This window comes from Phascolarctos cinereus, unplaced genomic scaffold (genome assembly GCF_003287225.1).
Source record: "Phascolarctos cinereus isolate Bilbo 61053 unplaced genomic scaffold, phaCin_HiC Scaffold_2;HRSCAF=192, whole genome shotgun sequence".
In the NCBI taxonomy this organism is placed as follows: Eukaryota; Metazoa; Chordata; class Mammalia; order Diprotodontia; family Phascolarctidae; genus Phascolarctos; species Phascolarctos cinereus.
The window spans coordinates 247,105,740-247,123,936 of record NW_027555625.1 but is presented as its reverse complement, the minus strand read 5'-3'; the positions used below and the strand labels follow the sequence as shown (position 1 = coordinate 247,123,936).

At 35.0% G+C, this 18,197-nt stretch overlaps 1 protein-coding gene across 1 annotated transcript in view; it reads left to right on the top strand.

Moving 5' to 3' along the window:
- Window positions 1–17,786, top strand: part of TAF4 (TATA-box binding protein associated factor 4) — a 144,839-nt gene extending 127,053 nt beyond the window's left edge. The window contains 7 exon segments of the mRNA XM_020981506.2: window positions 169–283; window positions 1,215–1,384; window positions 1,719–1,849; window positions 2,880–3,005; window positions 4,143–4,199; window positions 4,292–4,411; window positions 16,244–17,786. Coding sequence (XP_020837165.1) covers window positions 169–283; window positions 1,215–1,384; window positions 1,719–1,849; window positions 2,880–3,005; window positions 4,143–4,199; window positions 4,292–4,411; window positions 16,244–16,411 — 887 coding nt within the window. The 3' untranslated portion in view covers window positions 16,412–17,786.
- Window positions 17,787–18,197: the final 411 nt, after the last annotated feature.

The window sequence follows — 18,197 nt, the reverse complement described above, 5'->3', positions numbered from 1 at the left end:
GGAAAACTTTCATTTATTGTTGAGGCTTGTAATCTTAAAGTGTATTAAAACAAACTTAGTAGTTTAACATTTTTTGTTACCATTGACTTAAGTATACAAGTTCAGAATAAGTGACGCATGTGATAAAAATTTCAGGTTGTTTTTAGTTTGTCTGTTTTGTTTCCGTAGTTCCTGTGGTCAAACCTGCTGTATTACCTGGCACCAAAGCTCTTTCTACTGTTTCAGCACAAGCGGCTGCTGCACAAAAAAATAAACTTAAAGAACCTGGAGGTGGTTCTTTCAGGTATAGATTATACTTTGTTACACATACTTTTAAAGCAGACAGACTTTGAAAGCATATTTATTCATATTCTTAATTTTTGGTTTTGATAGTTCTTGTCAGATCAATTGATTAATCAATCAGCAAGCATTCATCAAACATCTTTTTTGTGTTGGGCATTGGACTAAATCCTGGGTATCCAAAGACAAAGAATAAAACATTCCCTGTTCTTCAGAGCTCTGAGAACTAATGGCAGATGAACACAGTGTCCTCAAAAGCTCTGAAGTCCTCCAAAGCATGGCTTCTCTACCCTGCAGCATCCATTTTTAAAAAGGATTTTAAATTTGATGATACATATTTTCCAAGGTCAGAGTAGGCTAAATAAGCATCATGATGAAGGGAGGTAGGATATGAGGATATGAAAGCTTTTTTTTATTAGATTATGTGGAGCTGTAGAAATATATGTATTTTTAACCTTTTTGTTTTTTTGGCAGTTTGACCTAATAACAAGTAGATAATTTGAAGGTAAATGCAGGCTTTCAGAAAATCTCCCCCCCCCCCAATTCACAGCAAGGAATAGAAAATTTATATAGCCTCCTAGACTCAGCCCCAATTTCTGCCTTATAATACCCTAATTTTTCTTTTAAAAAATGATTATTATTTAAAAAATAAGAAAAGACTGTCTCCTTTGAATTTTAGGATGTAGGGCATATTTATAATAGAGATTAAGGTCTTTCAAGGAACAAGGAGAAGAGGTTATATTTTGAGTGCATGGTAGTTTGCCTTTTAATTTTTTAAAGTTTCATTATAGTTTGTATTTTTCAGAGGGACGCTGTTTCTATTTCATCACTGTCTTCCCCCAGCAAAAACAAAAACCTCTTGGAAAAAATGTTTGTGTGCTTTCCCCCATAAATTTCCTGTTCAGGTGTAGTGATCTTTTCTCTTTTTCCCTCAGGGATGATGATGACATTAATGATGTTGCATCAATGGCAGGAGTGAACTTATCAGAGGAGAGTGCAAGGATATTGGCGACAAATTCTGAATTAGTGGGCACATTAACAAGATCTTGTAAAGATGAAACCTTTCTCCTTTCAGCACCTTTACAAAGAAGGATATTAGAAATAGGTATGTTGATATTCAAAAGAATTGAGTTAGTATTACCTATCAAGAGTTATTCTGACCAATAGTTTAGATTTTTAACAAGTATGAGTGGTTACTTTGGTCTTCATATGAATGAATCTGTATACATTTGATACATTTCCTGGTCTATGTGTTTCATAGTGATCATTATCACTAGTTTTATGTTCGCGTCATTTTTTTTCCTACTTTGAAATACTTATCTTCATATTTAATACTACATAACTTGAGTGATTGGGGGAGAAAGTCTGAAAAAAACAAGTCATGGAGCGAAGGGTTTAAACCATTATGGAAACTCTTACAGTGTAAACTTTGACCCTAGGTAAAAAGCATGGAATAACAGAACTGCATCCTGATGTAGTAAGTTATGTGTCACATGCAACACAGCAAAGGCTACAAAACCTCGTAGAAAAAGTATCAGAAACTGCCCAACAAAAGAATCTTTCTTATAAGGTAATGACACTTTATTTTATTAACAGTGGAGTTAAGGTGGGTGTAGACAGTAGGCTGGCTCTGTGACAGAGACTATGAAGAAAGGTTTTCAATATAAACTAAGGGTGCTGAGGTAACTTAGGTGCCAATTGTATCTCTTTTGAGAGTATTTTGAGTTTTTCACGATAATAGCTTTCAAGAAAATTTTCATTGTTTTTGTTCATGGTATTCTAAATTTGTGAAAGAGACATAGAGAACTGAATAATAGTTATATAGTAGACTAAGGGAGATTATTAACAGACTCACTGCTTTCGAAGTTGGAGGATCATTTTGTGCTGTTACTAAATATCTTTTTTAAATAGTTACGTTAATCTAGTCACCGCACAGGACAAAAGACTCTATATCCAAAGGCCTGATATATTGAGATGACTGGCTAGACGCAGGGACAACTATGCAGCTGTTACATTTTCTTTTTCTTTACACACATCTTATCCCATTGCTTCCTTCTATATGTCTTTCCCTGATTGGTGGAGGATTGGAAGAGATTATTACAACCCAGCTTCATATACTCATTGAGCCAAAATATCACCTACATTGAAAAATATAAATTTGAGCACCATAAAACTCTTAAAACATAACTTTACATTCAGAAAGAACATGAATTGCCATTTTAGGGGGTAATATAGCAGTTAAGGTTAGCCAGCAATAGGTAAACATTTTGAACTCTAGTTAATTTTCACATAGTAAACATTAATATTTTATTTTTATTAGTTTAATTTTGTAAAGAAGGGTTCTCAAAATGGTGAGATTCAATTTTTATTTTCTATTAGATAGTACTTTCTTGATATTTAATATTAGACTTAAAAGTCATATCCTAGTGAGATTAGAGAACAGGTCATATTTGTTTCTGTGACTAAAAATGAACTCTAGAAAAAGGTCATGGAAGGGAATTAGTATTAGTCATATGGAGTCTTGTTCAGATGTGTTGTGTAAGCTTCTGAATATTATATTTTCAAATTTGTAATTAAGAGTACTTTTGCTTTTCTTGTAGGATGATGAAAGATATGAACAGGCAAGTGATGTCCGGGCACAGCTCAAATTCTTTGAACAACTTGATCAAATTGAAAAACAGAGGAAAGATGAACAAGAGAGAGAAATTTTAATGCGAGCGGCAAAGGCAAGTGCTTGGATTTCAGACCCAGTGGGATTTATAGAGCCAACAAGATTAAATGGTTCTGCTGGCTCTTACTGCAGGAGCCATTCATTTCTCCTTCATAAGAGTCAATGTGAAGGCCACTTTACTGGCTTTAGAAGCAGAGGGCCCAGGTTCAAATCCTGCCTCTTTTACATATGAACTGAGTGGGTACGTTTCATTTGAAAAGTTTCCACTGAAGAATGTGGGAATCCTAAGATTTTTATCCCCCAAAACAGTGGCTTAAGTTTAATGTTTCTTGCGTTTTTCAAGGTTCTAATGTTGAATTATCCAAAAAAGGGTACGATATAAAACTCTATAAGCAAATGGCAATATCTGAGCTACATTGTGTATCACAGTTTTTCCCTTTCTTTACTCCTAGAATAAAACAAAAAATAAATCTACAAAATGGTCACTCTTGACTAGCACAAAATTCTGAATTTATTTATCCTTAAAGTGTTGATTTGTGCATCATCATCAATGTTATTTAATTGTTTACTAGGTCTAGGGTGCTTTTCTAGTTCCGTAGAAGACTTGATTCAGTTGTTTAGTAGTTTTTGTGCTAAGGGTTGCATTTTGACCTAGAAAAAACCAAAAATTCCCCCAGGGTGGTTAAACCTAATTTTTACAAAGCTCTTTGACTAATATTTAGTTAATTTGGATTGTACACAATTTAAATCATGTTCCCAAACTTCATATGAATTTAAAAGTTTGCTATAACATGGTTCTTATCCTTCATAACAGGTTTGTGCTTAGCTCATAGGACTCTGATTGAATTGTGTTTAATATCTTAAAATGACCAGTAAGAAAATTTAGTTAAATTTCATTAGGCCTAAGATCATTTTTGTTGACTTTTCAGAGGCTTCTTTCCCCCTCTTACTTGCAGCCCTAAAATTCTGACTATTGACACATTAAAAAGTCCTTGAGTCTAGAAATTAGGGTCATTTGATGCACCTGTGAAGTGCACATTGCCTCCATTGGTGGTAGTTTCATGCTGAGAAATATAAAGGAAAAAATAATTTCTAGGCAATAAAATATGATCTTTGAAAATAGAAAAGTTTTGGTTGTAACTTAGTTTCTTGTTTTTTCTCCCTTTTCCCTTTTTATTCTTTCAAAATATAGTCTCGATCTAGGCAAGAAGATCCAGAACAACTTAGGTTGAAACAGAAGGCAAAGGAGGTATGTTTTGTTATATTTCTGTATTGTATTTTTGTATAACATGTATAATAAATAATTATAGTTAACATTTTCTTTTGCTTTTTCAAAAACAGATGCAGCAACAAGAGCTAGCACAGATGAGGCAAAGGGATGCCAACTTAACAGCATTGGCAGCAATTGGTCCTAGGAAGAAAAGGAAAGTGGATTCTCCGGGACCTGGATCAGGGACAGAGGTACAGTAGAGTTAGAGAATTTTAGAGCTGAAAAGAACTTTACATATCATCTATCAAAAAGTTAATTTCTTGTATTCAGATTATATAAACAGTTTTACTTTGCCAAGATGTTTGGTGATGCAGTTTAGGATGGGAGGATAAGACTAATTTTAAAGCATGTAAATAAGAGTTGAAAAGGAAGTGACATGAAAATATAGCATTAAAAAAAAACTATTAGAAACCTAACCTAGAATGTCAATAAAAACAACTGAGCTTATTAGTCAACTAAGCCAATTAGTCAGTTTCAATTGTATAAAGTAATACATTTTTAGTTCTTCTCTTTAAGTCCCTATTAGGATTCTTTGTCTATTCATTGTTTTTTGTTTTTGCCTATGATCATAGTTAACGTATATTTCATTCTTCTAGTTCTGCTTTGTTCACTTTGAATTACATCATAAATGCCATTCTAAATTTCTTGGTATTCTTTATACTTGTCAGTCTTTTGTTTTTGTTTTTGTCTTTTTTTGCTAGGCAGTGGGGTTAAGTGACTTGCCCAGGGTCACCCAGCTAGTAAGTGTTATGTGTCTGAGGCCGAATTTCAACTCAGGTCCTCCTGAATCCAGGCCTGGTGCTGTGTCCACTGTGCCACCTAGCTGCCCCAATACTTGTCAGTCTTAATAGCAGTATACAAATGTTCCATTGCATTAATGCATCCTGATTTAACCATTTTCCTATTATTGAGTAGTTAGGGTACTTCCAGTTTTCTTTGCATTTATATCTAGTGTTGCTATGAAATTCTTTAAACAGATCTTTTTTCTTTTTTGTTTTTTTTTTTTAAATAACATTTTAGGGATATATTCGCAACAAATTATTGGGTCAAAGGGATAATAATTTTTTAAAATTTTTACTGTGTACTACCAGATTGTTCTCCAAAAAGATTAAAAAATTTTGGATTTACACCAGCAATGAATGAATATACTTTTTTCTCCACAACCAACCCCAGGATCATTGATTTATATTTCATTTAACTTTTTTTGTGTGCCAAGTTAATATATATGAGTAGCACCTCAGAGTTGCTTTAATTTGCATTTTTTGATTGAAAATTTTCCTGGTAATTATTAACAACTTAGGTAAGAAATTTCAGTTTGAAGTTTTTTTTTCCCAGTTTGATTTTTGTGATATATATTTCTCTTGTTTCCTTTTTCTGCGTTAATAACCTAGCCCAAACTGTTATTCATCTACTTTAACATTAGTGGTAACTGAAGCAAAATTTATGTACCAGTTGCTTGAAAAGTATTGAAAAGTATTAACTTTCAAACCTAGATGGAACAACTAAGATTGCTTATAATTTTTAGGTAGATCACTTTAGAATTTCACAAGTTTCCCTAAAGAAATAATTTACATTAATGCCTCTTATAACATTTTATGTGATATTGATGCTGTACACTGATGGCTGCTTTGGTGTACAGGTCATTTACGCATACCCCTTTTAAGATAATATTTGATTTGGACCTCTTAAGCTAATAAATATATCCTAATTTGAAAGTATTGTCACTTTGCTTTTGTTATCATCAGTTTATATCGACCATGCTTTGAGAACATGGGTCTAGGTTATGACTTGAGAAGAATATAAAAGAGGACATTTCTGTTTTATTCTTTAGCAGATTTCTAATAGGTTGATGTGGGTAGTCTTTCAAACAGTAGAGGTCATAATCCAAACCTGTCTTCTCATCTCCTGTGACTCCTGTACATGTTCTCCAAGTGGGCTTACCACACTATGCTGGAGGCCTTTCTTTAGGTCTTTCAACAAGCCCTGCCTACCAGTGTAGTATGTGAGGTGTCCATTTTGTTTTCTGTTGCTCACACTACGTAATCAGCCTGACTCTTTTTCTGGTTATACGTCATCCTTGGTAATTTGCTGTACCTTGTTTATGCATGCCATGTGTTTTTCCATAATTCTTAGTGTGAGCTGCAGTTTTTGTTCTTCTGACATTGCAGTATTATCTAGGTAGCTATGTGGTGCAATGGATAGAGTGCTAGATCTGGAGTCAGGAAGACCTGAATGCAAATACCACCTCAGGCTTAAGTTAGCTATGGGACCTGGGGCAAGTTACTTAAATTCAGTTTCCTTATTTGTAAAATCCTACCTTCCAGGATTGTAGTGAGGACCAAATGAGATAATATTTGGAAAGTGCTTTATTAGCCATTATTTTTCATAGTCATGTAGCATTGCCCAAAGAATACTTGTGTCAAATAGATAGGTTTTTGCGTTAGGAAAAAACTTGGGCTCGTTGAGAATGATTTTCAATTTCCCAAATGCATTTTAATTTATTTTTTACTTCTATTCAATTCTGGGCCTAGTTCATTGTCCATCTGTAGTATATGTCCAAGATACATGTATCCAACTTCCTATCATAGAACAATGGGTATTCTTCATTTACTTAGTTTTCCCTATGTAGATTATTAGGCTGAGTTTCTCTTTTAGCTTAATAATGTGTTTCTAAAGTAAATGTTAGTTTATAAATTGTTGACTTACTCACTTAAATAGTATATTTGAATTCTTTTTTGGGAGGGTGGGATCTGTTGCATTTGTCCTTTCATTGTTTTAACATGAAAACAAGAATATTAGGATGCCTTTGGAAAACTGTTGGATCAAAGTAGATAACAGTTATATTTCCTCTAACAATCAGAAGAGGATTTGACATTAAACTTTAGCCTATGTATTAGCTTGCGTTCTAATATTTGAGGAAAACATAATTGCTGCTGATTTGAGGGACTTGAATCTGTAATTATTCTTATAATTTTGGACCTGTTTCCTTTAGATCACTTCTTTCCCTCAACCTTTTCCATCTGTTAAGACCAGCTACAGTGCTTCACCTCATACTCCTGAATTCTTTCAGTCACTAAAGATAAGACCTTTAACAAATGCGCTTGGTTCTTATGCAGTGGGGAGAAAAGGTCTTCTGACCTATCTGTTCTTATTATACCCTTGATTCAGGTCATCCATCACACATGTATTGAGTGCCCTTTATGTGCTAGGAATGCAAAGACAAAAATAAATGTCACCCCCAAGGAGCTTACATTTTGTTAGGGGCAAAAACATTTGTTTTAATGGAATACCTTTCAAGAACTTAGTCACCATCACACCATGATGAGATATCATGAGACTGATATGTGGGTGGATAGTATGAATGAATGAAAGAACATTTATTAAGCACTTATGAGCGAAATGCTGAGGGTACAGATAGACAGAGAAGACAGTCCCTGCTCTCCAAGAGCTCACACGCTAATTGAAAGAGATTGCACATGTAGGACAATTCAGCTGCAGGGGAAATGGCAAGGCCCAGGAGTTCTTAGGGTGCATTGGCAGGTTGGGAGAGGAGGAAGGGTTATAGTAAATGGAAAATAATAGTTTATCCCTCTAAGTGTGGATAAGTTGCAAATTATAATTATTAACTACAAGATAAGATATACTTGCACATAGGAATTTATTTTGCAATTTTTGAAGTAGATTTTTTTGCCCCAGTAATCTAATTTAAGGAAAAAAATGGAAATTAGCTAAAAGAATTAAGGTCTGAAGAAGTATAGGAAATTCTTGGTTTAATGTAAAATTAGAGTCTGTACATTTTAATATTTCAAATTAACATTAAGAATGTAAGCACACTTTAGGAACTGTGTGGTATTTTGACTTTGATCATTAGAAGATACCTTTTGATGTCTTAAAATTACTTAAGTTCATTTTTAAATTTTATTGAAACTTTTCTTTAACCCCATGGTTACTTCCCAATCTGTAAACACCCCCCCCCAAAAGGGAAAATTACATGCTTTGTAATAAAGGAAAAGAGTTATATAAAACTGACCAACAGTAGTCTATCATGTCCTGTACACCCCCTCCTTCTCTCCTCCACTGTTTGTTTCTTTTAATGGCTCTACTTCATTCCCTTTGTCCATTCTGGTTTGAAGTTCTGTTTTTCCTACCTAGAAAATATCTCTTGTCTCCCTGGGATAGGCCTTCATTGTCTGTTAACTGGACTGTTGGAGGCCTTGATTTATGTGCCTACCTTCTACTGTATTTCCCTTCCCACCAACTTCATCATGTAAATGTTACCTTTTCATTTCATAGCTATGAATGTAAATTCCATTCCTCAAAAGCTTTACATTGTTTTCTCGTTTCCTACTGAATAAATTATGAATTCAGTAGCCTAGAATTAGAAGCCTTTTACAGTCTGGCTCCAGCCTGCCTTCTCATCCTTCTCCCACCACTCTTCCTTCATTTGCATGATGCCCCAAACTGGATGACTCAGTTTTCTCTGAACACATTCTGTGTTCATCTCCATGCCTTTGTTCATGGCATTCCCTTTCCCTCGAATGCGTTTCCTCATCTCTGCTTATTTAAATCCTTCTCAGCTTAAATGGTAGATCTTCCATGAAGCCTTCCTTGATCTCTGAAGCTAGAAGTTACCTCTCTCTGCTCCATACTTTCCTAACCTTTGTTGCTACTTATCTTTTACATTTTGTATATTATATTTGAAAACTCCTCAAGGGGAAAAGGAACAAACATTTGTTAAGAGGCTACTATGTGTGAATGCTTTTCAATTTGTTTTTTCATTTGAAAGCAGGCATCATGCTGTGTATCATTATATCTACCCAGTGCCTAACATAGGACCTGACACGTTATTTGTGTTCAGCATATTTATTGAATAAGCATGCTGCCAAATTATTGTTTAATTAAATAAGCTTGCAGTTTGCAAATCTAATCTTTCCAGAACCACTTGATTTTTAACTCATACAAGTAGGCTGTTGTAACCAATTATAACTTGATATTCTTCATTCTGTGTCTTTTTTATTTGCATGCACTTTGTAAAGGCTGATTACAAGGTGTGGCATATATGATTTTCTGTATTAGATAGAGGTTTACAAATGGATCTTTTAATGTTAAAGGGATTTTGAAACCTAATTAGGTAAAAGTCATAGTTTTACAGTGTTTTCTTGATTCAGAAGATGGGTTAAGAGTGTTTGATAGATGTCTGTTCTTTTCATTAGTTTAAGGGCCTCCTGATGCAGTAGTGATTATGGTCTTCTATGAATGAAAAAATTTCTTTGCTTTCTGTCTCTTCCTTTAATCTATTTAGTCTTTATTTTTTCCATTCATTCTCTCTATACGTGAATGGATCCTGGCTATCTAGACACATTATAGATGACTCATTTCAGGATTGCTTTTATATTAATCAGTATGTTTTTATTAAGCACTTATTATTGGCTAGGCACTATACTAAATACTAGTGCTACAAAGAAAAATTGTAAACATTTCCTGTCCTTAAGGATCTCATATTCTAATGAAGGAGACATCTTATACATGTCTAGATTTAGACAAAGTATCTGTACTCTTTTATAGCTATTCTTGGAAAACCAGAAATGAATGGGAAAACTCATTGCCTTGTTTGAGTGCCCGCAGTGTCACCAATCAAATAAGCAGCCTGATTTTCCACAAGTAACTTAGAATAATAATTCCACAAGTAATACCATTCCCAGAAAAAAGAATCAACTCTTTAGAAACTGGCTCCAGAATTTTATCATTCCCACAAAGTTCTTCTTATTCCTGTCTTACAGCTCTGTATTTGATGTATCTCTTAATTTTTCTGACCTCAGTGTCCTTGTTTGCATCTTTCTTAAGATGCAGACTGGTAACCTTCTCAGATCTCTATTGCTATTTTGCGCTATTTCTGAATTAGCCCCCACTGGCAGTTTAGGGATAGAGTACAGTTTCAGTCAGGATATCAAGATAGAGGCTTGTTTTTCACACTCCTTTTTAAAAATTGGTTTCCTGCACTATTGATTGTATGTATGGGAAGTGGACTTCCCATTAGTCAGCTTCAGATAGTGTCAGTGGGACAGGACATTTATGGTATACCTCATTCTCACTGAGCATGTGTCCTAGGTCCCTTTGTTGAAATAACATTTCCAGTCACTTGAATAGAATTTCAAGACTAAGTAGACAGTGACATAGGAGGAATAAAGGTAATAGGAAGAACTTTTCATTCAGAACAAGTGACTGTTAATCCAGTTGATCTTAATTTGCTTTAGAATTTCAAGTTTGTAAAGATACTAATGTGATATATTAATAATGTATTCAAATCTTTAATAACATTCATTACTACTTTCTTCATATGTATTTTAGTTGAGCTCTGCCTTTATCAGTGTGGTTCATTCCTTCACCAGTGAAGATTATAGCCCTTCTGTCTCTTTTCATTTATTTATTTATTTATTCATTTATTTATCTGCTTAGGCAGTCGGGGTTAAGTGACTTGCCCAGGGTCACATAGTACGTGTTAAGTGTCTGAGGCTGGATTTGAACTCAGATCATCTTGACTCCAAGGCCAGAGCTCTAGTCGCTGCACCACCTAGCTACACCCATCTCTTTTCATATTGGATGATCTTTGTCCCAATCTTTTTATAAATCATTCTTAGAGGATATGTCTGATGTACTGGAGACCTTTCTGTGGTTCTTTTAATATTTAAGGGATTCCCTATAGCCATTCAACTGTCCTTCTGTTGCCGTTCTTTCTCATTTAGCAGACCAATAAACTTCTTGAACATGTCATCGTTAGTAACATGCAGTAGCCCTATCACATGCCTACCATGTCTTTCCATTGCCCTTTGAGCTATGTATATCTTTAATTCTGAAGTTGTGGTGTTCCATGATTCACCTGTATATCACCAGAAGAATATTGTGTTAAAGAGGTAGACTTTTGGGGGAGAGGGGCAAAATGTTCTCTGAAATAATTCCAATTAAAAGTCACAGTATCTTAATTTAAGTGTGGCTTCGGTAGGTTTTATGAGCTCTGCATGCCATCTGCTGGCCATAAGCATTTACTGCTTTTCAGTACACAGTTTAAAAATGAAGCGGTACTTCTTCATATGTCACATTGCCTAGTGTACTGCAACTATTTATGTTAATGCTGTTATATTGTCAAATTCATAAATTTAATGTTTAAATCCATTTATTCCAAATAGCACATTAGTATTTGAGCTCCACACAAGTATTCTCCATCATGATCCTTTTACTCTTGGGAATATATTAATTTTGTTTGTGAAAGGAGTGAGTTGGACTAAATGATCTCTAAGTTCCTTCTGTACCTGTGTTCCTATATTTTCTAAATGTGTTCCTGGTTTCATTCCATTCATATTTTCTTTTCAGTATTATGTGAGGTCAGTTCACAGAAAGTCAACAGACACTTACTATGTGCCAAGCACTATGTTAACTGCTGGGGATACAAAGGAAGGCATAATCACTGTCTCTGCCCTTAAGTAGTTCACATTCTAATGGATGCAAGATTAAAAAAAACTATATGTACAGTCAGTTGAGAAATACTCACACCAGTGATCTTTGAAGCACTGAACACATTTGAAGTGTACTTTAACTCACTGTCAGGTTTAAAGGGTACCATTAACAATAAATTTTGTTGATTTGTTAAAGAAGAGCAAGTGGACAAAATAGATACAAGAAGTTGCAAAATAGCAATGTATTTAAGATATACTCATATAGGGAAATCCAGAAACCCAAATGGGGCAGCAGTAGTGATTGAACCATGGTGGAGAGCACTAGAGTGAAGCTTAGCAGAGGGAGAAATAGAAGTAATATTATCATGGGAGTATATTAGAAACTACCTAAACAGAAAGAAATTTACCAGTGTGTTTGGAAAATACATGATAAACCTGTCAGGAAAACTTGATTTTATCTGTCAGTCGTCTATCTGGAATGGAGGACTTCAACTTTCCAAACTATTTCTTTGCCAAAAGCAGAACAGCTGATAAATTCTTGAATGCCATAAGTAATTTCATTTTAAGAGGTGGAGAAAATACAAGGGACACTGCTGTTTTAGACTTGTTTCTGGCGAATAAGCTGCTGAAGTAGGAATGATGTAATAGTTATTTATGTCCAGATTTTCCATCTTAGAATTCATGATAGAGAAACAGAGGAAAGCTGGACCTATTATGACCCATACTCTAGATTTTGGGAGATTGTATTTCAAAGGGTCATTAGAAAGGATAAGTAGAATCATGTGACCTAAAATTCTACGTGGGAAGCTCTTAGTGATGCAGTTGTTAAGACATAAATGCAAACTATTCAAACTAGGAAAAAAATATATGTCAAGATATGTGGATGCATAGGGAAGTAATTAACCAATTTAGATTCTAAGTACGCATATAGAATATGGAAGAAATTAGGTCAAGGAATAGAAGGAATATAAAAATAGAATACTGTAAGAAGAGTGTCAGGGGCACTACAATTCAGAATAATTCTATTTTGGCAATGAGTGCTATGGGCAACAAAAAGCCTTTATTTTATTTTTTAAATAATCTGTGCTGAGGGCAAATCAAAGAAAAGATAGGACAATAATGAACCATCATGAGAAAGTAGAACTACTACTTCTGTTTTCTGTGCCAAGCATAATGGTCCTTGAACTAGAAAGACAAAAATTTTTGAGAGGGAATCAAGATTCAAGATAAGGGAGTGGATGGAAAGAAAATTGAAGGTAACCTGCCATATGTTAATACATCACTAGGCCTGGACAAACTACATCATTGGGTGCTGAAAGAAATGACAGAAGCGATTATTGATCCTTTGTGATCTTTGAAAGATCATAGAGAATGGGAAATGTCTTATAGAATAAGTGATAGGCAAGTGTGATCCTGTGAGTTCTCAAAACTAAAGGCTTATTGAGTTTGACCATAATGATAGAGTCTAGAATTTTGCCAGGAATCAGAGGGGTGATTTGTAATTCTTTAGAAAAGGGAATGATAATCACTGAGAGCTAGTGACTTCATCATGAAGAGGTCATATCTTACTTATTACCTTTATTTTTTGAATATGCTAATGTGGCTGGGAGTTCAGAGGAATGCCACAGATATAGCAGTATTTCATGATATCATTGTTCACAAGATGTGGGTTAGGTGGATTCAAAGCTGATTCAATGACTAAATCCAAAGAAAAGTTTTTGGCCATATGGTCTCTAGTGGAATGCCTCATGGATTTGTCCTTCTTCAGTGATTTTATTGCTGGCTTGAAGGAGTATATGGGAAACTTTGCAAATTTGCAGATGACATTACCCTGACAGGGATATTACTAATAGAATCAAAATCTAAGAAAACCTTGACAGACTAGAACAAGTGAGTTAAATCTACCAAGATGAAATTTATTAGAAATAAATATTAAGTTCTTTACTTGAGTTCAAATAATTTCATAACTTCGAGATGAGAGACACATACCTAGACAATAGTTCACATGAAAAAAATTTGGGGAGTTTTAGTGGATTGGAAGCTCACAATGAGTCAACATTGGTACATGTTAAAAAAAATATCTACTGCTGTCCTAGGCTGCATTAAAGTATGTGTACGGCAGGAGGTTGGGGGTGAGTTAGTAGTCTCTCTGTGTCTAACTTAATTGGATCATATCTAGAATGAATACTATGTCCAGTTTTGAGTATCACATTTTAGGAAGGACAAACTACAACATGTCTAGAAAAAGGTAACCAGAATGGTAAGGGGACTGGAAATCATGCCACAGATGACTGTTCGGCAGAAATGGGGAAAATTTCTCTTTCCAAGATTACTAATTATCTCCTAATTGCAAACTCTAATGGCCTTTTCTTAGACCTTATATTTCTTGATCTCTCGTAAGTACTTGACACTGTTGACCATCCTCTCTTCCCTGGGTTTTGACAATGTTCCATTCTGGTTCTTCTCTGAGGCTAGATCATCATTTTTTTTTCTACCTTCTATATGAGAGGTTACCTCAGGGCTTTGCTCTGGACTCTTTTCTGTCTTTGTGCCCTATCCCAGTGATTTCATTAGCTTCCATGGGATCATCTATCACTTATGAATATCATAATGCAATTAAGTGGATTCAGAGCTACTTCAGTGGCTGTAACTGAAAGAAGTCTCAGATCTCTATATCTAGCCGGAATCTCCCTTCTGAACTCTAGCTGTGCATCACCACCAGCTTTTTGTAAATCTCTCCCTGGATGTTCCGTAGTCATCTCAAGCTCAGTATATCCAAAACAGAACTCATTTCTCCCCAAATCATCTCTTCTTTCTAACTTCCTTCTTTCTGTTGGGAGTATTGCCCAAGTTTGCTATCTGGGTGTCATCTTTGATTGTTTTTCACATCCAGTTGGTTGCCAAGTCTTGTCAGTTCTACCTCCGCAGTATGCATCTATTCCTCAACTTATTCAGCTACCATTCTATTTCAGGTACTCATCATCTCTTCCCCTGGACTTTTACATTATAGCTTTCTAATTAGTCACTTAGACTCCAATCTCTCCCCCCTTTCAATTCATTTCCCACACAGCTGTCAGATTAGGATTCTAAGGCACAGTTCTGACCATGTCATTCCCCAAATCCATTGCCACCTTCTTGGCTTTGTTTTAAAATATAAATTCTTTTGTTTGGCTTCTAAAGCCCTTCACAGTCTGATCCTAGTATACCTTTCTAGACTCATTCTTTCCTCTCTCTCCTTTTTAAAACTTCACGGACCCTGTGTTCCAGCATACTTGCTATTTTCTGTATACAGCGTTCCATCTCACAGCTTTGTTCTTTTGCATAGACTAGACGTTCCTAGCATGCATTCTATACTTCACAGAATCTCAATGCTACTTTCTACAGGAAGCCTGTGCTGATCCTTATGGTAGCTAGTTCCCTCCTTTGGGAAATTACTTTGTATATATTTTGTTTCTACTATTATGTGTAAATGCTAATTATTTGGATAGAATGTAAGTTCCTTGGGGGAGGGGATTTTTTCCTTTTTTGTCTTTGTGTCTCTAATGCCAGGTACACAACTGGTACTTGTTTTATGTTGTTGAATAAATGAATGAGAAGAAAAGACCAGGATTCCAGGGGAACCTGATATTTTTCTCCTACTGTTTAAAAGACTGACATGAGGAAGAGTGATTAGATTTATTTTGACTTGTGCTAGTGAGCAGCACTATTTCAGTGTGTGTAAGTTGTGTAGAGCCAGATTTCAGCTTGAGAAAAGGGGAAAATTCTCAAGAATTAGTGCTCTCTGGAAGTAGAATGGGTCTAGCTTGGGAGATAATGGGTTCCCCACCTTCAGTGGGGAATAGCAGAGACTATTGGTGATGAGGTAGAAAGGATTCTTGGTCAGGTATCAGTTGGACTGAATAGCCTCTGAGGTCCCTTCTGACACTTAGGTTCTTAGAAGAACAATCTCTTTCCATTCTGGCTAGTATTCAAATGTTAGGTGACCCTTTGGTCATCCACTAAAGTAAATTCAACCCATAAAATCATTGAAATGTCCTAATTGTATTAAATACCTAACCACCATTTGTAATATTTCTGTCCAACCAGAAATTCCCCAGTAGTGGGAATGGGGACTATGGTATCAGTTCCAGTTCTCTAGCAGTGATTGGTGGAGCCTGTCTATAAGGACTAATTAGTTCACTATGAACTTGTCCCTTCTCATGCTGTGTCTTCAGAATTTGAGTTTGGACCCATACGCAAGAGAGCAATGAAATAAATACCGAAGTTATATCCATCTTTTGTCGTTTGAAAAACCTCTTACAAACAAGCCTACTTGGAGTAGCTCACATTTACCTAGCACTATAAGACTTAAGAAATCACTGTTCTCACAGCAGCCCTTCTTTTCATAGAAAAAAATAAACAAAATCTCAGGAAAAGTTGCATGTTTTGCCCAAGGTCACAAAGCTAGTAAGTGACAGAAGAATGGATTTGAGTCTTGACTCTTAGCCCTGTGTTCTTTTTAGGATTTTTCACCATCTGTACTTGAAAATATTAACCTTAAACCTTTTCCCCCTACTTTTCTCTTCTCAATAGGTATCTGGAACAAGTACAGCAGTCCCGGGCAGTTCTGGAGTTGGAACGACTAGACAGTTTACGCGACAAAGGATAACACGGGTCAACCTCAGGGACCTCATATTTTGTTTAGAAAATGAGCGAGAGACAAGCCATTCACTATTGCTATACAAAGCATTCCTTAAGTAAAATGGAAAAGATCAAGGTATTTTTGATGGAGACGCCTGGGGACGTTTTTATATATTTGCAGATTACGCCTTTTTTGTAACAAGCAAATGGGATATTGTTTAAAAAACAGCCACCTCTTTACATGGAACAGTTTTATATTCCTGTTTATAAATCAACTCTTCAGTATGAGAGAAAGTCCATTTCTGTAACAGTGAGAATACTTACAAAGGCCTGTGGATATTATTAAAGGACAATTAAATCTTAACTCATCTTTGATTGAGTGGCCTTCTTGCCAAACAAGCCATATATAAAGACTGATGGAATCGTTTAGCAAATAATTAGCTGCCCTTTGTCAGACTTGTAGCAGTTACAACATTATTTGTGCATTTTAGTTCAGTTTGACTTAACTATACTTACTACATAGGTATATATGTCAACAGCCGATGACCTCATTTCACTTTTCTATTTTATTTTTTAAATAGTCAGTTGGCAAAGCAAACTGATTTTTAGACTATTTATCTTCCTCCCTTCCCCAAAACGTTCAAAATTCAAGAGGAATATTCAATTAATTTTAGAAACATAACCTCAGTTTTTAATCACAATACTGCTTATTCGAGGCCCTGAGAGTCCATAAAGGAGGGTTCCTTCTGAATGTGTTATTAGCATCTGTAAAAAGCATTTTATTTGCTATAGTTTGTAAAGCTGTAAAGTTAAAAGAAAAATGAAAACCTTTTCAGCATAAATATATTTTACTTGCACTGTGTTTTTTAGCTAAAAGTGAAAGCTTAGATTAAAAAAAAAATCAAAGTTGAGAAGAATCATCAAAAGACTGTTTCTCAGTGTGAATCAAGTGTTGAAAAATGGTTGGTGTATTTTGTCAGTAATTGTACATAATTTTTGGCACATAACATAAAAATGGCTATGTAAACTATAATTATTTTGCTAAAAGACTGTATGCAAGCTGTGGGCCAACTTTAAAGATGTCCAGAGCAAAGTCCCTTCTTTGTACCTATTTTTTTATTACAAATATACTAATTGGTTCTTTATATTTTCAGAGGTTATTGTATTAAATTGTCTATTGATAGTACTTTTATGACTGTAAATACTTTGGCTTTCTTTGTGTGAATTTCCATGTTAGACTCTCTCTCCCCCTCTTCCCTACCCCTCGCGTGTAAACTGAATGCTGATCAGTATTTTTATCAATACCTGACAACTGTTACACCTTTTATTTTGTCTTTTAGGAAATCCTGTCTTTCCATTTTTTTCTTGTAAATTTTGCACAGTTACTTGTTCATATGTAAATATTTTACTTTCAAAAATGAAGTTTTTAATGGCTATTGTTTTATATAGGATTGAAAGAAAATTAACTCCTTTATTAAAAACAAATTTATCTGTATTTGTTCCATCTGGTTTTGCTCTCATTTTATCTCTAGCACTTATTTTACTCTTCTCCAGATTTAGAATCTACTTGGAGGTAGGGTTAGGACCTTAACTCTGTTTCTAGATAAGTCATAGAATTAAAGCGTTGGAGAGAAACCTAGAAATCAATTAGCACAATGCCCACATTTCTATCACTTTGCACTTTAGTACAAGTATTATTAACCATGTTTTTCTAACAAGAAAAGAAGCTCATGAAGAAGTAACTTGCCTGAGGTCATACAATTATTTGTAAAGGAGATAAGTTGCTATGAACACACTCCCCCCCCCCATAAGTGTTGATAAATGAGTAATTTTATGAATGCTGCTAGTTCAATCCTTTTTTTTTTTAAAAATGGCAGTAAGAATAGAGACAGGGAGCCCTGGAGAC